The sequence below is a fragment of the Podarcis tiliguerta genome, assembly GCF_965153285.1.
Source record: "Podarcis tiliguerta genome assembly, chromosome: 2".
Lineage (NCBI taxonomy): Eukaryota > Metazoa > Chordata > Lepidosauria > Squamata > Lacertidae > Podarcis > Podarcis tiliguerta.
In genome coordinates, this window is record NC_139535.1 from 36,617,189 (window position 1) to 36,639,889 (window position 22,701).

The 22,701-nt window shown below is 40.4% G+C and overlaps 2 protein-coding genes across 4 annotated transcripts in view; both read right to left on the minus strand.

Moving 5' to 3' along the window:
* Positions 1 to 921: 921 nt before the first annotated feature.
* Positions 922 to 4,722, minus strand: MRPS25 (mitochondrial ribosomal protein S25). The gene is made up of 4 exons (XM_083429053.1): positions 4,471 to 4,722; positions 2,696 to 2,802; positions 2,406 to 2,493; positions 922 to 1,287 (listed from the first exon to the last, which is right to left on the minus strand). The coding sequence occupies exons 1-4, from the start codon at positions 4,602 to 4,604 to the stop codon at positions 1,095 to 1,097; spliced, it is 522 nt and encodes a 173-aa protein (XP_083285179.1). The 5' UTR covers positions 4,605 to 4,722; the 3' UTR covers positions 922 to 1,094.
* Positions 4,723 to 6,997: 2,275 nt separating this feature from the next.
* The window catches only part of NR2C2 (nuclear receptor subfamily 2 group C member 2), a 39,971-nt gene continuing 24,267 nt past the window's right edge, over positions 6,998 to 22,701 (minus strand). Inside the window, exons 10-16 of one of the 3 annotated variants that reach the window (XM_083426976.1) lie at positions 22,466 to 22,643; positions 21,547 to 21,668; positions 19,795 to 19,934; positions 17,092 to 17,229; positions 15,435 to 15,540; positions 11,043 to 14,481; positions 6,998 to 10,675 (exon numbers count right to left, since the gene is read on the minus strand). In XM_083426976.1, coding sequence (XP_083283102.1) covers positions 14,307 to 14,481; positions 15,435 to 15,540; positions 17,092 to 17,229; positions 19,795 to 19,934; positions 21,547 to 21,668; positions 22,466 to 22,643 — 859 coding nt within the window. In that variant the 3' untranslated portion in view covers positions 6,998 to 10,675; positions 11,043 to 14,306. Of the gene's footprint in view, positions 10,676 to 11,042; positions 14,482 to 15,434; positions 15,541 to 16,973; positions 17,032 to 17,091; positions 17,230 to 17,648; positions 17,753 to 18,654; positions 18,752 to 19,794; positions 19,935 to 21,546; positions 21,669 to 22,465; positions 22,644 to 22,701 lie in introns of those variants that run through there. The other 2 variants (XM_083426977.1, XM_083426978.1) reach the window with 2 other exon arrangements.

Genomic DNA, 22,701 nt, shown 5'->3' on the forward strand with positions numbered 1-22,701 from the left:
ACATCAGCTTTAAATGATACTTTTTTCTTGTACATACATAAAGTAACAAAATACAGAATGGTTCTTATTTACAAATGGGCCTCTTCATCGTATAGGCGATATATCTACATATTGAGATTTAGCAAGGAGCTAAGAACAGCCTTAGCCAAAACTGGGGGAGAAATGCAGTAAATTTTAATGCCAAGTTTTCTCAAGGCCCTATGGTTTTGAATAGAAAAGAATATATTTTGACTAAACTGCCTCCACCCAGTAGCTCTTGTGTTTTTCATATGGGGCAGCTCAACCTATTGCCAGCAAAAGCAGTTTGGGGGCTGGTTCAGTTTTGTTACTTCACTCTAAACTTCAATTTCCATGCCGTGGCAATTTAATTCCTGCCACATGTACATTACACAAACCTGCCTCATTCATGCTAGTTGGATAGACAGGCAAGGAGAATGACCAGCCCTGAAGTCTAGCTAACCACTGGAGATCTTTTTAGCTACCTTTGTTGCCTGGGACTTTAGCAGGTATTATTCACTCTTTAAAGCATGTATTTGCTTTTATAAACACTAAAAGCTTGTTTCTTTTTAAAGACATCCTGTTTAACCATAAGCATCTCTAGGAAGTTAAGCTGGCACCCAATACAACCCATACCCTGCCCTTTTCCACTGCTCCTACAGATCTGCAGCATACTCAAAACCTACACATAATCCAGAGATTTGTTAAATCCAGAGCCTTCACCACTAAGAGCAGCTATTTGAGTGAAGGGGGAGCCTGTCCTCCCAAGACCAGGCACATATCATATAGACAGGATTCTGTATTTGGATGGTTGTATGTTACACAAAAAAAGCACACGATTCATTAAACCAGGGTTCGATGTGTTCTCCTTTGATTTAAAAACAAATGGCAAACATATATATTCACAATCCAGTCCATCACAAGAACAATTCCAGAATTTATTTAAAAAATTCATCCTTACTTGTTTTAAGTAAGTCCAGATATTTTTCTGTTACTTAAATGGTGGTTTGTAAAAAGACCAATGTGTTGTCATCAGTGTTAAGATGCCCACTTTCTTATCAGTCTGAATGCTTCACTCCCTGCTGTAGAAAGCTGGCTTAGGAAGCAGCACTCTCTTTCATGGCAGTTCTATATTTCCCAGTCATCTCCTTTGGTAATGGTACTTTACCAGGGCAGGGAATTTGGCCTTCAATTTCACACATGCATTCCCGCAAGTGGTACTTTTTGGGGCCAAATGTTGCGGGATGCCTTAGCTTCATTTTCTCTTGTGCTTCTCCCTGCAGTGTTTCCCTACAAAAGAAAAAGAGAAAAAGGAAGAAATTTGGTGTAAGGACAAAAAGTGCTAGACAGTGATCAATGCATTACAACAATCAAACTAGGTAAAGGGACCCCTGACCATTAGGTCCAGTTGTGGCCGACTCTGGGGTTGCGGTGCTCATCTCGCTTTATTCGCCGAGGGAGCCGGCGTACAGCTTCCGGGTCATGTGGCCAGCATGACTAAGCCGCTTTTGGCGAACCAGAGCAGCGCACGGAAACACCGTTTACCTTCCTGCCAGAGCGGTACCTATTTATCTATTTGCACTCTGACATGCTTTCGAACTGCTAGGTTGGCAGGAGCAGGGACTGAGCAATGGGAGCCCACCCCATCACGGGGACTTGAACCACGACTTCTGATCGGCAAGCCCTAGGCTCTGTGGTTTAAACCACAGCACCACCCGTGTCCCCATGCATTTAATAGCAAATTATAATTGTTAACAATGATTTCCTCTATCACAGATGATTGTTTGGTGTTTGACATGCTGCCTCCCTTCATTTCGTGTTTTATGTCAAAACTGCTGTAATAATAGTTCTGCCCTTGAGTGCTTAGGGCTTCTCTCAGTATTAAAGCTGCTCCAAGTCTGCTGTGCTACTCATCTAGCATCACAGGGCTGTATAGCCCTAGGACTGTATGAACATTAACCGCTGCTAAGCTTGACTATTCTCTAGGCTCCCCAATATTTGAACATTTTGGGAAGTGCTGCAAAACCTTTATCCACAATAAACATCTAATGTAAGCTTGTAATTAGCAGATCACCTGGAGCAAGTAAGCATTGCCTCCAGGTGACCAGGCTTTTGTAAATTTAAAGAATGAAGGTGTTTTTTTCCAGTCTTCTTGGGCCATCAAGTGGTGCCCATAAATGGCTAAAAAGGTAATTTATGACAAAGGATATGTGGGCTACGTACCAGAAAGCTTATTTTAGGGTGCAGAACTCAAGCCTGCAGGAGGATGGAGTTTTAATAGCATGTTTGTGTGCATTTAAAACATTGTCCTTATCCCAGTCCAATTGAATGGGGTAGACTCAAAAGTTTGGTTCTACAGCCAAAAAGAAGCAGAGCCATATATGTATCTATGTGTGTGTTTTACTTACTCGCTTTTACCAAGAACTTTCTTAACATGTTCTGCGATCTCTTTGTTAGTCTTCTCTTCCACATCAACCAGGACTTGCTCTCCAGTATCTGCAGAGGAGAGAGCATGACAGGGTGTCTACAGGCAGCTGTCTCAACCAGGATGCTCTGAAGACACTGTCTCCTTTGGAGAGTGGTGCTGCCCATTATTTGCCCACCTGTCACCTGTCAGTCTTGGGAAGGTGTTTGCCTAAGCAGAGGGTATTCCAACGCACTTCAACAAAAGCTAAACAAAGCCATGCATGCTACTTACCTAAATAGAATTTCAAGAATGGCGATGGTGTCATGTTCTTAAACATGACAATCTGAAGCCAAGGGTTTTTGTACTGAATCTGAGGTATGTTGAAAAACACAAATTTTCTGTGGAAAGAGCAGGAGAAAAGTAAGGAAGACAGTGGATGCACTCAGCCTTTCAGAATATGAATTCAGTGAAACTTAAGACTCTTGCCAAAGAAAAGGAGAAAAAGACAGCTCTGTGTGTGTGAGAGAAAAGGCATCAGATTCAGGAGGCAGGAACCCAAGCTCAGAGATGGTTTCCCTCACCCTCCAGTATGTCTCCTTCCAGACATATCCGCATAAGCAATGCCAAAATAGTGGGCATGTTAATCAGTTGCTGAAAAACCAAAATGTCCATGAACACTGAGGAAGAGTAACAAATTTAAGTTAAAGGTAAAGGACCCCTGACAGTTAAGTCCAGACGTGAACAACTCTGGGGTTGTGGCGCTCATCTTGCTTTACTGGCCAAGGGAGCCGGTGTACAGATTCCGGGTCATGTGGCCAGCATGACTAAGCTGCTTCTGGCGAACCAGAACAGTGCACGGAAACGCCGTTTACCTTCCCGCCGGAGCGGTACCTATTTATCTACTTGCACTTTGACGTGCTTTCAAACTGCTACGTGAGCAGGAGCTGGGACTGAGCAACGGGAGCTCACCCCATCACGGGATTCGAACCGCAACCTTCTGATCGGCAAGTCCTAAGCTCTGTGGTTTAGACCACAGCGCCATCCACGTCCCAACAAATTTACTGTGGTGTAAATAAAAGACACAGGGAGCCAATATGATGCAGTGGTTATATTGAGCTAGGATGACAGCCCTGGTTCAAAGCCATGCTCAGCCCTTTGAGGCTTTCGAGATGGTAACTGGCTCAAGTTACTTCAAAGGGTTGTTGTGAAGATAAAATGGAAGGGTGAACTGCATGCACCACATTACGGTCTTGGAAGGAAAGATGGGCTGTGCATTATTTTATTTATTCATTTTATAAAATGTATATACCACTTGATTGTTAAAAAACAGCAACCTCAAAGAGGTTCACAGAAAGGAATAACAATAACAACAGCAAGCTGTTACTTCATCTGATTGCATGAAGAAACAGTGCAGTCTCAAAGCAGGCAGAGGAACATTAAAAGTAAAGGACCCCAGACAGTTAAGTCCAGATGCAAACAACTCGGGTTGTGGCGGCCAAGGGAGCCAATGTTTGTCCGCAGACAGTTTTCCTGGGTCATCTGGCCTGCATGACTAAGCTGCTTCTGGCAAAACCAGAGCAGCACACGGAAACACCGTTTACCTTCCCGCCGGAGTGGTAACTATTTATCTACTTGCACTCTGACATGCTTTTGAACTACTAGATGGGCAGGAGCTGCCCAGAAAGCAGGATTAGATCTAATGAGCTTGAACTACAGGAAGGCAGATTTCAGTTGACCATTGGGAGAAACTTGTTGGTATCAGAGGAGCTAGGCAATGGAGTGGGTGGGTAGGTAGGTAGACATCTCTGGAGGTCTTCCTGTTCCGGATTTATCCCGCACCCAGCAGGCAATGGACGTGGACGGCCTGCGCGGGGCCAACTCCAACCCCGTATCTAGCAGTTCCCCTACGCCAGGGGGGCAGCTCGGCTTGCCTTGGGGCTCCTTGCCCAGTCCCTGCACGAAGCGCACGGCGAGCGCTTCAGCAGCGTGGCGAGCGCAGAGAGATGCGCAACAATCCCTAGGACGGGGACGGAGGGAGGCTCCTTGCTCGAGGGGTCCCCGCTCACCTGGCTCCTTCGCTGAGAGGCCCCCTCGTGTTGTAGTTCACCGTCATCACCTTCACGGCGTCCTTGAAGATGATGTCGCCCTGGCTCAGGTACTGCAGCGTCCTGCGGATGGGGAAGCGGCCTTTCATAGGCATGGCGGCGGCAGCCGGCAGCCCCGCGCGCACCGCGTAGCCAAAGGCAGCGGCACGAGTCGGCGGCGCAACTTCCTGGCTCCAACCCACCTGGGCGGGAGAGGAAACGGAGCGCCGATCGCAAGGGGATACGGGAAGTGTAGTTTCCGGGAGCGAAGAGGAGGAGGCGGGACGAATCGGAGGGCATGGGATCGGAAGAGGAAGGCTGTTTACACTGCGATCGGGGGCTGTTTACACTGCGATCCGAGAGAATAGGGAGCGCAAAACACCTAGAACTGCGCAAACGGAGAGGCATTCAGTAACATGCACAAACGCGCATTCCAGACGTTCGGCTGGCGGCGCTGATTTGCAGCCCCCGGTATATACTACGTATTTGAGTGCATGGGAAAGTTACGCAGGCTGTTCTCACAACTTTGCGCTGCACGAGATCCTGTGCTGCTGCTGCTGCGAGGAAACGCCGCCAGCGGAATGTCGAAGTGATTCGGCTCGTTTGTAAATGTTGAAGCGGCCGCTTCAGTACAAGGCCGAGTTTTCAACATTGAAGTAAATGAACTAGGAGGCCAAAGCTTTGATTTTCCAAAAAATCTAGTACCAAATTGAGTATGGCATCTTTCCCCTATGGAACCACGTTTTTTTCTTAAACATACCCTAAATAATATATAGTGACCCTGATTTATTTATTTATTGTAGTCAGTTCCTGAGTGTGGAACTCCTTTCCTTTAGAAGTAATCCTCAAATGAAATACTCCTGTTCCCCTTTTTATAAAAGAATTATTTTAATGTTTAAGTGTATAATTTTTTTTCCCATTATGTCCTACAGCCTATAAGGACCATATTTATAAATTATTAGTTACAGTATGTTTGGGATTTTTAAGATCAGACATGTATTTGGCAGTGCCTTTTGTGTGATTCACTATTGGTTCAAAATGGGGAAAGGAGTACGGCAAGGCTGCATATTGTCTCCCTGCTTATTTAACTTATATGCAGAATTCATCATGCGAAAGGCTGGGCTTGATGAATCCCAAGCCGGAATTAAGATTACCAGAAGAAATATCAACAACCTCAGATATGCAGATGACACAACCTTGATGGCAGAAAGTGAGGAGGAATTAAAGAACCTTTTAATGAGGATGAAAGAGGAGAGCACAAAATATGGTCTGAAGCTCAACATCAAAAAAACGAAGATCATGGCCACTGGTCCCATCACCTCCTGGCAAATAGAAGGGAGAGAAATGGAGGCAGTGAGAGATTTTCCTTTCTTGGGCTCCATGATCACTGCAGATGGTGACAGCAGTCACGAAATTAAAAGACGCCTGCTCCTTGGGAGAAAGGCGATGGCAAACCTAGACAGCATCTTAAAAAGCAGAGACATCACCTTGCCAACAAAGGTCCGTATAGTTAAAGCCATGGTTTTCCCAGTAGTGATGTATGGAAGTGAGAGCTGGACCATAAAGAAGGCTGATCGCCGAAGAATTGATGCTTTTGAATTCTGGTGCTGGAGGAGACTCTTGAGAGTCCCATGGACTGCAAGAAGATCAAATGCATCCATTCTTAAGGAAATCAGCCCTGAGTGGTCACTGGAAGGACTGATCGTGAAGCTGAGGCTCCAATACTTTGGCCACCTCATGAGAAGAGAAGACTCCCTGGAAAAGACCCTGATGTTGGGAAAGATTGAGGGCACAAGGAGAAGGGGACGACAGAGGACGAGATGGTTGGGCAGTGTTCTCGAAGCTACAAACATGAGTCTGACCAAACTGCTGGAGGCAGTGGAAGACAGAAGTGCCTGGCATGCTCTGGTCCATGGGGTCACGAAGAGTCGGACACAACTAAACAACAACAAGAGAGAGATTGGCATCAGCAACTAAGGCCCTCTCCCGCATTCCAACTGAATGCCCTTCAGAAGTAGGCAGGAAAGAAAGATCCTATGAGAACCAGCAGAGAGAAAGTGGTTGGTTTTTTTCAAATAACCCAGAAGGCAAGTGGGGCTTTGTAGGTCACAACCAGTCAAGAAAACAGCGTTTTTCTCCATACAGTTAGAACTGCTTCAGTATTCTGGCCAGTATCCAAAGAGCTATTTTAGGCATGCCCAATGGGGATTTTTGATTTCCTCCACTTTTAGGCAGAAGCCAACCCCAACTACTGCAAACTGCTTTTAAAATCCTCCTTGTCTGAAAAGTCATTTGCCCTATGGCAAGGATGGGAAAACATTCTTATGTCGAAGAAACACTTGGATAAAACCCTATTAGGCAGGCAAAATTACCGGTAGATGAACAATTCTTTGGATCCTAACATTACTCTCAAGGCATTCTCAAAGAATATTGTGAACCCATTCAACAATTTTTATAGTTATGCCATAATTACCTGCTCTGAAAAAAGAACTCAGAGGCCATAAAAGGATCTTTATTTATTTTAATAGTATAAACCTTCTGTAGGCAGAAATATTAAGCCACAACAATATAATGCCACATTTAGACAGCATTTAATAAAATGCATAAGCATGCACTGCAATACTCTATATACACACACAACAATGCAAATTTCTCTTCATGACTGAAGACATTGATTAGATATAAAAATTCAGATAAAAAAGAACATGCTATTTTAAATGCTATCACATTTACAAAGCTGATTTCACAAAAGAAACTGTGAGGAAGCAACAGCTTTTGACAGGTTTTAAACCTTGTATTTAAAAAAGAAGATACAGAGACAATAGACAATGAAAAGCACAGGGTTACAAAAGATACCCCAGGGAATTATCACCTATCTCGTGGCAAATAGGTTAGCTTTAGTAAGAGCTTAGCGCTTGAAGGGTTTTCCAAATACATACAACAATTATATAATGGATAAATATGAGCAGTTGTTTTGTTACAAAACTATTGGGAACAATGGTGTTATTTAGAATTAGTGGTTAGTCACAGAAGTCTTTTCGGCATATGAGTTCCATAGATACTGCAAGTAAATGTACTGTATTTTGGTCAATAGACTACTCAAAACTCCTCCAGCCTTATGGTAAGATTTCAATTTTTCCACACCCCTGCCCCTCCAAATGTGGTACAGAAAGCAAAAGTAACATACTTGTTTCCAGAAACAGCTTAAATCATCCATTTGCCAGAATCAGAAATCAGGTTAGTACCTCTATTACAGGGGATTGTACCTTTTAAGGAACAATAAAAAATGGGGAAATCATTTTATGATAGAAGTCTTCTATTCAATGTTAACTTTAATTAAAGCAAACAGAGTACCGATTGTCATAACACTAAATCAATGGAGCTTCCTGCCAAATATGTTTCAAAAACATCCACAGCTGAAATATTTCTTTTTTTAAAAAAAACAAACCCCACTATGTACATTTATTAAGCAGCAGGTCAGGAAATGGAAGCTGGGCAGAAATGCTTCTCCAAGGATTGCGCACCCAACATAAAGGAGCATTTATGAACTTTACAGTCAGAACTCAAATCCTGCAAAAGCAAGACTATGCAGGTGCTAGATTGTATACAACTACTAGGAGCACTCCTTAGTTCAGCAAAACTTCTAAAAGATCAGACCTAGAGCACTGAGCAGTAGGAAAATGTGTGGAGATCTGGTCTTAGACTATATAGGCATCAGGAGGATTGTTAAGGTGGTGGAGAACAGCAAGCTTCATTTTCCAAGAATTAACTTTGGGCATAGTTCTTCCTAATGCTAGTACAATACAGTTGTACCTTGGAAGCTGAATGCCTTGACTCCCGAACAAATTGGCTCCTGAATGATCAAAACGTGAGTGTTCTGGTTTTTGGAAGCCGAATGTCCAGTGCGGCTTCCGATTGGCTGCAGGACACTCCTGCAGCCAACTGAAAGTGCGCTTTGGTTTTCAAATGGTTCTGGGAGTCGAATGAACTCCCGGAATGCATTCTGTTCAAAAACCAAGGTACCTGTATGTGCAGTGATCCTCACAAGAGACAAATTTCTCTCCTTTCCTCTCTGGATGTGGAAGGATGTGGATAGGGTGCCAAGGCATTGTGGAAAAAGCAAAGTGTGTGTACCTCCCAAGTCCTCCATCAAGCTCCTGCCGCCCTCCATGCTATGCATGTTACTTCAATTCCAAAGAAAGCAAAGATTGGATGATGACATGGGAGGCACACACAGACCTGCCATAGCCTATAATATCTTGGCTTCCCGCTTGGGTGCATGGCTCTCATCCACACATGCTAAAAGAGGAAGGGGAGAAATGTGTCTTTCTTGGAATGTCGACGGAGATCCTTCAATGTACCAGGAAGCATCTTGTCCTTTGTTTACTTCACAAATCTACTACTCTTTCATTAAAAGAAAACGTCGCCCTTAAAATATGTTCATAATTATCTCAGACCACATTCTATACGACTCGTGCATGCTCAGCTAGCTGTCATTCTTGACCAACTGTTGCCGTCTGAAACCAAAGTTTCTTCCATGGGAAAAGAAGGAAAGAATGCCGAAGCAAGCCAGAGTAACTATATAAACAGGTTTTAGGGAAGGTAGGACAGTAAGAAATATTGTCTGTAACACACAAGCTACTTTCCTGTACAGGTTATCTGGAAACCTTCAATAGACTTTCACTAGTAGCAGAAGACAATTCCTAAAAGCTTGTTTTTTTAAAAAAATTATTCCTTTTAGTGGTCTGTCTCTAAAAAGAAATGTATTATATTTGCCAGGAAAGATATGGTGCCATGTATTATGTAGCTAGCAGATAGTGACATTTATGACGCTACTCCTGCAGTTTGTCTTATGCTCAGTTACACAAGATGGTTGTCAGTACAAAACTACACACATCTGTTGTGCAGCAACCTTGTTCCTTCTCATTAGCAACTTCAAGGGACATACAGACATTATAAACACAGTGATGAAGCTTTACATGCTTTAGAAAAGAAGACTGTATATATACATATTTTTAAAAAGCCAAACCTTTCAGAAGAGTTTTAAAAGCCCCCTTTGCATGTGTCAATAACATAGAAATGTTTATGGTCCACAGATGCAATTCACCAAACACTATCACTGCACAACCTCATTTCATTTCAACAGGGCTTCTGTATATTTAGAAATAAGATGTGGAACTATTAAATAGTTTCAGTATTTAAGAAAAAGTGCAAATACATCCTGGGTTTAGAAACAGGTACCTACTCTACCAAGGAACGTGAGATGCAAATGATCATACCAGGACAGAGCTTTGAGCAAGAAATAAAATTTAGGAAGCTCAATCCTTGCAATGCATTTATAAATCTTTTTTGTTGTTGTTAACATATAGAAATCTGATATATATGATTACATGACTGTACATAGTTCTATATACATACATACACACTTTATATTACACTGTACATAATATACCAGACTAAGTTAGATACAAGCACATAAAACATCATAGACACAAATAAATATGGCCGGGACCCAAAGCACTTCTTTAGGGGAGCTCAAGAGCTTGGGTAGACCTTATTTGACTCCTCCCCTATCAAAGGCATATTCTTCCTCCCTCCAATGTTACATCACAAGTTGGTTCTGAAGAAATAGGAACACCTACAGACGCATACTTTTAAAATTATGACTCTCCTTTCACAGAAACTATTTGCAGAACTCAGAACCCCTGTAACTCATGGCAAGTGAAGCTCTGGGGGAGAACATGATGTTAGTTAGCTTGCCACATAGGCTCTCCCATAATCCACTGAGGCTGCAGACTAATAGACATGCATGTCTAACTCCCTCTGAAATCAATTAAACTCAAGATTGCCATCTTATTTAACAATTGGCAGGGCACACAGTAAATTTGTTTTAAATGCTGATGTTTCCAATCTTGTAGATAGATAAATACATGTATCTTACTGATCTCAAAAGGAACTTGCTTCCAAGGATGCTTACTAAGTAACCCTAGACAATCTGAACTTTAATCAACAATGAGCAATTACATACACTTTTTTTCTTAAGAATATGCAAGCTAGGCTAGATGGGAAAGTGAATGACAAAACAGGTGCCTTTTAGCAAAAAATTAAATATTGAAATATTTCATAGCAGTCATTAAATGACACTATTTAAAAACAGTACTTCAGCTGGATCCAAAATAAAGCAGAACTAAATTAATTTAAGGGACGCGGGTGGCGCTGTGGGTAAATCCTCAGCGCCTAGGACTTGCCGATCGTATGGTCGGCGGTTCGAATCCCCGCGGTGGGGTGAGCTCCCATCGTTGGGTCCCAGCTCCTGCCCACCTAGCAGTTTGAAAGCACCCCTGGGTGCAAGTAAATAAATAGGGACCGCTTTATAGTGGGAAGGTAAACAGCATTTTCGTGTGCTGCGCTGGTGCAGGCTCGCCAGAGCAGCTTCGTCACGCTGGCCACGTGACCCGGAAGTGTCTCCGGACAGCGCTGGCCCCCGGCCTCTTAAGTGAGATGGGCGCACAACCCTAGAGTCAGACATGACTGGCCCGTACGGGCAGGGGTACCTTAAATTAATTTAAGGTTTGTGGATCAAGCTGTGCAAACCTGCAACACACAGATTTCAGTGTAGCAGACATCACTTTTAAAAGTATATGCTCCTCTGAGTTTTATAAGGAATCATTTTTGGTCTCAAAATTGTACTAAAATTATTTTTAGGATATTTTATCATGTAAATTACAAATTTCTTCATTAAAAGTGCACACTCAAGTCTTGACACTATACATACTCTAAAATATATGATTATATCCTAATTTGTTTATACCACAAAAGTATAGTAGGTTCATCGTGTTGTGTCTTTTGTCATTTTTAATTAAGACAAGAGTTGATTAATTTTAATCATGATTTTGACATCGTATTTTCTTTACTGAAAGACATTCAGTGCTCACAGTCCTATTGACTGCATGTGCATAAATTATTTTAGGAATAAAGTCAGAGCTAAACAGTAAGTCAAGGAAACACAACACTGTTTTACTTCCTCTGTAGCAGTTCTTGTGTGAATTAAAGGAAGTGACACCCAATGTTTTCTGTCCACTTACGCAATAGAAATCTGCTTGCACAAGGGTGCTTCTGGATTCTCTTCTCAACCCTCCAGCCCCCTGTGCCCCCATAAAAACTGCTCCAGAGGGCCTCCTAACTCTCAAAAGCAGATTTTGGGGGTTCGGAATGGGGGAGGTGAGGAAGAAATAGCCCACTGTGAAGGCCACTTGCATTACATTGTATCTCACCCTGTTTTTTAAACATTTTTAAAAGTAGGAAGTGTAATTGATTTGGATACACCCAGGAGCTTACTAAGCGAATCATCATTTAGAGTAGTGTAGTTTAATGATCTCCGGGGCTATGCCAGCTTAAGTAATCACTGAATTCCTTCCTGAAATGTAGCTTATAAATGAAGATTCTTATGAATGGGGATAAATAGGTGACTGAACTGTGCCTGGTCCTGTAAGACATCCCTCCAACATTCCACCAGAGAGCTTAACTATAAAGACAAAAAAACAACCTTGTTGGAATATGATCTCAACTGAAGAGCAATCTGAGAAGTTGTTTTCGTGTGATTAACAACACATTATCTTAAAAATAAAGCAACACAGATCAAACAGAAAATGGCCAACCCTTGGAAGCATTTTGACAGGTTATGACACATTTCTTAGTACTCCAAACTTTAAAAAGAATCCACAAAATTATGTTATGGGAGCAGGGAGTACCTTCATGCACGATACTTTTCCTATATAGAGGTAAGATCTTAATGGAAATATATTTCCATGAGCCTTGCAAAGTGGGGAAATCATTGAAATGTCTATTTTGTCAAGAGTTATCTATGTGTATTTGGATACAGTAGAACAAAGCACACCTTAACAGATGCAAGCATGTGGAAATGGGCAGCTGTATGATATGCATGCAGCTGACTGCACACTTTCCCCTACAGAATTATGCCCAGGTAGAGAAAATGCCATGCGCAAAGTGGCTCAGAATATAACATGCTGTATTGCAAGTGGAGGTTGGAAAATGGCAAGCAGTGCAATTCAAACCAAAGATTCTCAAGGATGAGAGAGTTGGCTTTCCTGGCTGAGTGGCTAAACCAGCATAAGTCCCCCACTCTGGCTCAGCCGGGGCTCAACTATCATAAGTCCCCCCAAAGGGACACGACAGAGCAAGGGGAGACCTATTCTAACCCCCTTTCGGCTGGGTCATGTGACCTAGCAACCTGGCATAATGTGACAAGTGAAAAAGGTGGTGTCAGTTGAATTCCTCCTGAAAGGAGTTTGGGATGGGGAAACTCAAGCTGTTTTAAGTTACACTGACTTACCATAGCTAGGGATTGCTCAGAGCAGCTATAATCCTGGAGTAAGTTTCACTGAACCCAGTGGAACTTTCTTCTGAGTAGACACATATAGGATTTGGACCGTAAAACAAAGTTTCTAACCTTTAAGAAAAAGACTAAGCCTCAAATTCTGAAGTAACTACAGTACTGGACAATGTGATATGCCAAAATAGTATTCTCAAGTGTCAGACAGAATGAATGAGTTTGAAATTATAATGTACTAAAGAACACATTTGCTGTTTTTGAAACTGATAGCATCCTCATCACTTAGCGACTGATGCAGCACAATAAAAAGGCATCTTATGCTACAGCATTTATAAGTAAACAGCACCAGGCTCGAAAATCTCAATGGTTACCCTTTACAAAGCTAAGAAGTTAGAATGCTCTTTTCTGGTGTGAATAACTTCCACGGCATCTTACTCAGCTGACAGCAAAGCTTGTGTCACTTATGCTGTAAACATTTAGTAAAGTTTAACTTCAAATTTTATAGAAATCTCATGGAAAGGATCACATTATTAATAAACACATACAATTGAAATTTTGTAGCATAAATGATTGTCTCCCACAGCTCTTCCATGTTTTCACAGAAATCACTAGCATATGACTGCATTTAAAACACAATTATTCATTTACCCTGAATGCTATTAATCACTTACCTTGCTCATATAAGCAAGAGGATGACAAAATCATAGCTTTAACAAGAAGTGCTTTGAAAGTGCTAATAATGACTACATCCTGGTAATTTTAAAATATAAATTAAAATATATAAAATATGGGCTTGGATACAAAGAACCCTTCATCAAGTGGAAAGCACTCCTGCTTGCTCAAGGGTGAGTGTGTTGACAATTTTCTCTGCCAGCTGCAACTTTCCATGTGGCACTGCACAGCCCTGAGCTCCTCACCCCTCTCCATCCTGTGGAGAATAGAGAGTGTGCCAGTGGCATACTGCGTCTGAAAATCAAGAGCAGTGGTGCCCCACCTGCACTGCTGCATGGGTTGTTACTGCTTACGAGTGACTTGGCGTGGCTGCATGAAGGAAGAGGGATTAAGAGAGAGACTCATTTCATGAGCAGAACTCCACCTGCAGTTCTTTGGATCCAAGCCAGCATTCTTACTTAAGTTCTTTTTAATAAGTACTCTGATATTATAGAACCTATTTTTGCTCACTGATAATTTCCAAATAAAAATCTTGCTCAGCAATTCCCTGGAACCCTTTCATCAAAAGGCATTAAAGTATTTCTTCTGGCAGAAGTGAATCCTAGAAAAAGCATTTTTTGCAGGTTTTAAAATCTTGTTTTTCAATGTTGATAGGAATAAGTTGTTCTTTCAATGTGGAAAAGAATAAATTTAACAAGAAAAGGGAACATGATCAAAATATTTATACACAATGCCAAGGTTAATCAGTGACTTATGATTACTTGGTTGATCTGTGAAGACGCACTGATCTCTTCTAGGAAGATGAGCCTGTTATTTGGCCATTATATTCTGCTGTCTCCATTTTCAATATGTAAGGGATGATACTGTCTATTGGAACATTTCCAATGAGTCCAGTAAAAAAGAGTTCTTCAGTAATGCTAGAGCTCATCAGTCTAAGTGCTGGCAGGCGAACTAGAATCCGGGCTAGTCTGAAATAAGAAGACAGTAGAATATGAAAAGGTATACATCAGGTTACCAGTTTGGCATCCACTTATAGCAACTTGATTAGGTGAAAAAAGAACAGAAGAAGAGCTTGCTGAGTCAGGCCAATGGACCATCTAGTCCAGCATCCTAGAACCCTGTGCTCTGTAACAGGTTTTTTTTTCCAGGGGATGGGGGGGGGGGGACACACAGGAATGTACATATATATTTATTTACAACCCCCCAAAATAGAATTTATGATACAGGCAAAGTGCTGTTTCCCTATCCTATCTTGAGAAGTTGCTTGAAACAGAATTAGCATAGACAGTTAGTAGTTTCACTGTTCCATTCATTTCTGTAGAGATAAATAGGAGCCCTGGTAGCTTAGTAAATTAAATGCAATTTTTAAAAACCCTGAAAAGGGAGATATGTACATGAAGCACCATGGGGCAACTGATCCCATAACTATCAAAGAGCAGATGGATTATGAAATGATTCAAGTTTGCCAACATGTTTTACAAATATTTTTAAACAGCTCACAGCAACCCCACTGGCTTGGGAGAGTTCAAATATTTTTTAATCCAATTTTGTGTTTTCATACCTATCTGACTGGATTTTTTATTTTTTATTTTTTTTTACAAATAGAGAGTAACCTCACAAATGTATGAGGTTCTAAATGTAACTATTTACAAGAGCTTAAAACCATATTCTGCTTTTATATATGTAGCAATAAGACCATTACTTTTAATCTAAGTTTTCAGAGTTTTAACAGTTAGCTAACAACATTAAATGTTGTTACACTTTACTTGTGGATTTCATCATCACTGGACACCTAAGCCAATTCAGGTCCCAATGGGTAACAGACAGGAGGGGGAAATAATGACTTAGAATACAACTCAGCACACATCTACTTGGAAACAACAGGAATTACTTCCAGGTAAGTGCGAGAGAGATAAAATACCTGTAAGTATCTTCTGGATACGTTTTTTGAACATAGTCTTGTAACTCCATCTGAGCTTTCTCTTGGAATTTTTCTATTTGGCTGGAGCTTGTGAGACCAGGGTGATCTAAAGAAAACACAAACATTTCATTGTGCATTTACTTGTATCAAAAACATGACATTTATTTTTAGAAATAATCTTCTGTTGAAAAACTTCCAGAGGCAATATATGCTAACTCATGACTTTCTGCTTTCCACAGAAAATAAGCAGGTTGGCCTCTACACAAAATAAATGGATACAAATCTGACATTAGAAATAGTAATATTTCAGTCTCTTGGGACACTCAAATGTTTGTGTGCCATTTATACATTCTTTTAAATTTATTTTAAAATATTTATATACTACCTGTCATGTAAACATTATCAGGTAATGTACAAAAGTAAAAACAATGAAAATATAAAAAGGTAAAGGGACCCCTGACCATTAGGTCCAGTTGTGACCGACTCTAGGGTTGCGGCGCTCATCTCGCTTTATTGGCCGAGGGAACTGGCGTATAGCTTCCGGGTCATGTGGCCAGCATGACTAAGCCGCTTCTGGAGAACCAGAGCAGTGCACGGAAACGCCGTTTACCTTCCCGCCGGAGCAGTACCTATTTGTCTACTTGCACTTTGACGTGCTTTCGAACTGCTAGGTTGGCAGGAGCTGGGATCAAGTAACGGGAGCTCACCCCGTCACGGGGATTCGAACCGCCGACCTTCTGATCAGCAAGTCCTAGGTTCTGTGGTTTAACCCACAGTGCCACCCGCGTCCCAAATGAAAATATACAGTAGACTAAAAACACAAAAATATTTAATATTCTTCACTCTAAAGTCTATTCAAGATAAGAAATGATTACTATACATGAAACTGGGAGACAAATTACAGAGTTAAATATTAGGAGATGACTGCACTGTTAATTTGCTTCTTAAACAGTACAAATTTATTGTAAGTGGGTGTAATAGGTAATAGCATTTTCCTTTATAATTTTTAAAATTAAAAGCTACCAGACATATTTCTGTTAATATTCCACATCCAATACAAAACACTGTCAGCTTTGCAAACAAAGCCTTCTCCCAAACTTTAGATGTCCTGCATAATTCAGCTCTTTACTGAAAATCAACAGTGAAGGGCTAGTTTTGTCATCAAGTATTTCTTCTGGCACAAGGATAGGTAATGTCTCTGCAGACTGCATCCCACGCTATTAATGCTTCCTCCTGGAAAGCCAAGTTAGCACAAGTGGTGTGCAGGCTGTGGAAAAACTGTAGCAGACTGGTTGCAATCCACCGGCCTTACACTGTCTGCTTGAGGGTTATCCTCAAGTGTATTACTGAGTATTTCATGCAGCTGGGGTTATTCCAGATGTGGACAGAAGAAATAGCAACAGAAAGGTGGATTAATAATATAGCTTTTAAGAAAGCATATGGCTAATACTTTGATATTAAACATAAGTAAATCCCAGTAAAACCAAAAGGAAAAATAAACAAAAATATGTCAGTTAATTGAACTATATTATGAAGTACCTTCATTCGTAGCATTTTCTTCAGCATTGGATTTAACTGGTGTCAAGAGTATTACCCTCTTGTAAATTGAGCACCAAAACAGAATTTAAGAGAAGGGAATAATTACCAAATGCCTTACCAGGACTAAAGAGGACTATAGCTTTAAGGTAAGCATATTCATATCCATCAATATCAAGCTTAGCCATGCTATTACAGAACTCCTGAAGCTTCCAGATGTGTTCCATCACTTGTTTTATTCGGTCTCCGGAAAGTTTATCTACAAGTAGACATTACACATTCTCTTAACAGAGCGCAAAACTGTAAGTCAACCAACTATCTAGACTTTTTCAGATGACAACCAGTTTTAAACTGTTCAAACGTATGCAGTCTTTCATGGAAAAATGTATCAAGCTGCTAAATTTCATTCTTTTTTCCACATGTCTGGTTACTCAGTGAGTTTTGATTTGTAAACCAGAAGCATCCATATGTACTGAATTACAGAGACTTTGGAATATGACCAAATGTTCACTGGAGACCTAAGTGACTGCCAAGTAACCTAAAATGCATTACCCAGACAGGCATGTAATCTAGTTATTTGAAAGACAAAGCTTAATGTAATGATGATTGACAGTTTCCCTCTATAAATGCATATTTAGAAATATATGCTTTATCTAGCAGACTGGAATCAGCAGCTTACCCTCATCTTTTGAATGCTTCATAGATTTAACTGAATGTTTCTATAACTCTCCTCCATATGCCAGAAACTTACCCCTTGCTATTTTGTTAACAGTGTAGACAATCTGAAAATTAATGAAGCAGTGTACAAGGTAAGGAGGTGGTTCTAGTTGGGAAACTATAGAATTGGTGCCAGGCTGAAGTGTGTAGGGGGCAAAGATGGCATGGGTGTGATAACATTTCAAGACTGTCGACTCCTTCATGCTATTTTCAATTTTTTCTTAAAACGACTGAGGAAAATCCAATCTTTGTTGTAATTTATCAGAATTGAAGAGCACTTGACATTTTTCTTTAGATGATAGGTATAATGTCGGGGAGTTTAAATTGTAAAGGTTTGTGGAATGATTCCTTCTCAGTATGAGGCATTTTTTTGGTCTTTATGTTGCAACATTTGCATTTATGCAAGTCAATGCAAAAGAGCAGAGTTGCCATTTGTAGAAAAAGATTGTGAACAGAAAGTTGCCATTCAAGAACTAGTTCCCCATTTTCCTCTGTCAAGAACTGCATGCTGCATGACCTATATATAAAATAAGCAAAGTTCACTATTACCTAAATATTTTCCTTGGCCTGTGTTGGTAATAACTGTAGATATTTATGACTTTTCTGCCATCATAATATTGAAAACCTTTAATCTACATTTGTTAAACATTGCACAAATAGCAGGCTGCAAGTTGTCCTTTTCTCTTGATCAAAGAATAGCAATGATCTTGCTGTTTAATCTAACCTACACCCCAAACCTTGGGGCAAGAAACATTGCTTTAATTATTCTATCTATCCATGGCCTTCAAAAATTGGTTTAACTCAAAAGGCAGTGCACTACAACCATACAGTTGCAGCAAGCTCTCTTATCTACTGTGATCCTTTGCTTTCCACGAGGCCAGTAATTTCACTGTGCCTGTTCTTTCCACAAATCTGGGATGCTGGAAAATCTTACAGCCCTACACTTAATCAAACGTAGGGCACCTACCTCTCCATGGCCTCTGAATATCCTGCCTCTTTCCTTGCCCAGAGGAACTACATCAGTTCTGTTGTTTTTGAGGGCTTTGCTTGGGGGCGGAACCTGCCTATTATAATTAAGTTTGAAAGGATTTAACAAATTAAATCAGTAAATGTTGGTAACTGCTAACTTTATTTTTCTAGAGCCATAACAAGCACAACAAGACAGCCAAAACCAAACCCATCGTACTAAAACGTTATCCTGTAGATACATGAGCCTGCAACTTAGTAATATAGTATTACTGTTCTAGCAGATGGTTTTTGTACAACAACTGATATTTCTGTTATCTGCTGGACAAAGGCAGCATTCTTGGGACAGACTCTGCTATATCCAGAAATGAAAGAAGGCAAGAACAGAAAGGTATGGAATTCCAGATGTACATTTTACTCATGTTTATTACTAAACATTGACCTTTTTTTTGCAAACCATGTAAGGTATTCCACAGTTCAGAATCTCTACATCCAGTAGGTACCTTCCAGCTGGTACCTGTTCTCTATGGAAAGAATTAAGCCAAAATTCATGCATGGCACTGTTGTTTCTCAGATAGTTTTTCTAGTGCAGTTAAGTGGCTATTCATTGGCTTTCATACAGTAATTGTTACTGTCAAGTGCCTATTAAATAGGCTACAATCATTGTTCCACATTTAGAGCTCCATTTAAAACTTCTGCCTATAATTTTAAAAATAAACACAAAAAAGCCAAAGGACTCTTGTGTTTTTCTGAAGAACTATTTGATTTGGTTTCATAAATCTAAGTATGAAAATCAGTAAATTCTTCAAGGAAACCTTTATGACAGAAAACAAATATGTGCACAAGAGAATAAATATTACAGTGGTTGGTGTATTTCCCTCTGCCTTGCTGAGTGGGCAAGGTTTCCTCGTCAACCACAATGTAGCGGCTGAATATACAACCTAACACGTGTGCTCCATGCCTTGTTGTTGGTGAAACATTTTTTCTAGAAACAACTTAGTAAAATTTTTATTCCCACCCAACAGATGCTTTTAGTACCTAGATTTTAAACACATATACTTGGAAGGCAAGTCCTAATGACATGATTACAACTTGTTAACTGTGCTTAGAATCACAGCCTTAAAAAAACAGCCACACATACCTTCCTGTATGCTGTTCTGTAGATGGTTGACAATGGCTGCCAGAATAGTTGACAAGCTCATCACCTGTGCACATTGTGCAAGGCCTAAAGTAAACAGTTCATTCCAGCATGCACGCACGAGGCTTGTATTACAGTCCTGCCTAAAGGTGCAAAAGCAAATAAATATAGTAAGATTTATCAGTATCATTTTTTCTGCATAGATTATAATTCTTTTTTGTAACTACTGAACATTAGGGCTCCATTAGGATTTCATTATAGGTAAGTTTATTTTATGCAATAGTATTACATGCAATGTTTGACTGGCTCGCGTTGCTGTGCTGAAAAGAATGGTGGAATTTGTGTTAGCTTGTAGGAGGGCAAATGTTCCCATTTAAAAAAGAGTTACAGCTGGAAGAAAAATTGTCTTGAAAAATGGACAATATGGCAGCTGCTTACAATGTCCCTTGCTTGCTCCCCTCATTCCAAGTATTTTTTGAGATCCCACCCCCATCTTGGTAGTCTTCATGCTGAACAGCAACACAGAATATGTAATGTTAGATACGAACTTACAGTTAAGAAAGAACCATAGAATCAAGAGAGGGAGAAAAGACGTCACAGGCAAAATATCTGACAAACAGAATATCAGCAGTTATGAAATAAACTACTTCATAGCCTGTGCCAAAAAGCAATGTTCCCAAGTTCTACAGAAATCTTCAAAACTCGATAAAAAGTCAGTAGAATCTTGATTACAGAAAGAAAACTGTAGAACCCTTATTTAAAGATAATGTGCTGGTTACTTTGAACTGCTTAAGCTCCCTCCCACAATAGACATAAAATATTCTAGCAAAATACACAATAGGATCTGTGTAATATTTTCTGATGGTTTAACTCAAATTGATAGCTGCATTAGGATTTCACACTAAACCATGGTTTACACAAAGGCCGCTAATGTGGTGCCCAGGAGGTCTTCCTTGGTGCCTGAGAAGCTTCTAAGCCCCCACCTCCCATTCACTGTCCCCTTGGCCATGAGATGGTGAGGGTTGTTACCTCTTCTTCCTTGAAGAGGGCTGAATGAGGAAATTGCATATTTCCATTTCCTCTTTCATCTCTAGGAGCTTTCCAAGGTTCAGATCAGTTCTAAAGTGTGCATATAGGTACTTTATCGTCTGTGTGTGATTAGGAGGGGGTGGCACCCCAGCACTTGCTCAGAAATCCAAATGTACCCATGGGTATAAAAATATTGGCAACCTTGGATTAGCACAGTGTTCATGAACCTAGCCTCATGGGGATGGCACTTTCCCCTCCTCTCTTTTTTCCAGTGTAGCTGGATGGAGGACACTGGAAACCTTTATTTAGCTTTTCCTTCAGCTCTGCATATTGTTGCATCTGTATTTGGGGTTGTGGTTTAACAAATAATTAGTTTCAGCAAGCCAGCTTCATAACCCAGAAGCACATGCACCAATAACAAAATAAGGGTGAAAGGAATATGGGGTGTTGGAAAGGCTTTGGTACAAAGGGGAAATAGAGACTGGGATATATAAGGAGATAGAAAAGATTGAGTTATCTGTTGGGGTTATAGTGGGAAAATGTGTAGAAGATAATGAGGTGAGTCTAGTGAGAACTAAGTGGGGACATGGAAGAGTCAGAAGTCTGACAGGTGGAAGAGTGAGGTGTCATTTGATGTGTGATAATGTCGTTTTTCACAGCTAGTTTAGATTGAGAAGATCCCTCCAATTCCTTATGTAAAAAATTAAAAAGAAATCATCTGCTCACCCTAGTGCTTGAAAAGCAGGAATGGATCTAGCCCAGTGCATGGAAAGAAAAAGTAAGCGGGATGCTGACTCACAGATGTAATGCACGTTCAGATACTCTGGCATTGGGCTTGGCATGGTTAACTGTAAGAGAACACAAATGTACATGTATAAAAGCCCATTTTCATCAATTCTTTCAAAAATCATTAATAGATGCGTTTTGGATACAGAACATGTTCAGAGCCTTTCGTTATGGAACCATAAATATACCATATGCCTTTATACTTTATAGTGTTAATTCTTTAAACGTTCAAACTCTGTAACAGTTTAATCCAGCATTATTAATATAAAGTCTGCCCCATTAAAATGACAGCTCAAATGAAGCCACACTTTGTATTCAGAAAGAAATGGTTTGAATTTAAAATAGGGTCTGCAATACAGTTAGGGATAACACTTCAAGACTGTGAATATAGAGTAACTCAGGTACAATGCATAAAACTATTAGCAATTTGAAAAGTCTGAAATTTACACATATATTGTGAATTCATTTTTGTATTTTACAGATGTATGGCATTTGGTACATAGTCACAAAACTCTTCCATTTTATAGTCAAGTAATGTGTCCTGCTCTCAAATTTTATGAAGCTGGAGAACTTTTTCAGTCAAAAGACTTCAGTAGCTGCCAGAAAGCATGTGTGGTCACATGCTATTTAATTTACCATTGGGGTTTAAGGGGTAACCCATTGCTCCCTCCTTTATAAATTGTAATATGGGCATCAGCTGAAGAGATTCCAATGAAATAGTTAACTTTCAAGGAAAACAGACAGCATGGGAAGTGAAGATGATGTTCACTGACTTATTTTTGCTTGTTAAAAGTCATTGTGGGTTTTTTTTAGAGCTTCTTGGCATATTTGTCCAAATAAATTAAGGGAACACACACACCTTAAATGTCACATGAGTATCTGTAAGGAGGGGTCCTTCAACTTCAATGATTGGCGTAGACTGATCCCTACTGATTACATGAATGTTCCCACCACCTGTGGGATCCATCCCATCTGCCAGATTCTGAGCTGTTGCTCCATCTGTGGTGTTAAGTGCTTTAGCCAAAGTATCAAATGCACTGCAAAGAAGAGTAAGTCTATTAAAACATAATGTCACTTATACTTCTGTACACAGAT

Coding starts and splice junctions, on each gene's coding strand:
- MRPS25 (XM_083429053.1), bottom strand. CDS start 4,604: ATGCCTATGAAAGGCCGCTTCCCCATCCGCAGGACGCTGCAGTACCTG. Junction 2,803..4,470: donor CCTCTCAGCGAAGGAGCCAG/GTGAGCGGGGAC, acceptor CTCTTTCCACAG/AAAATTTGTGTTTTTCAACA. Junction 1,288..2,405: donor AAAGTTCTTGGTAAAAGCGA/GTAAGTAAAACA, acceptor TTTCTTTTGTAG/GGAAACACTGCAGGGAGAAG.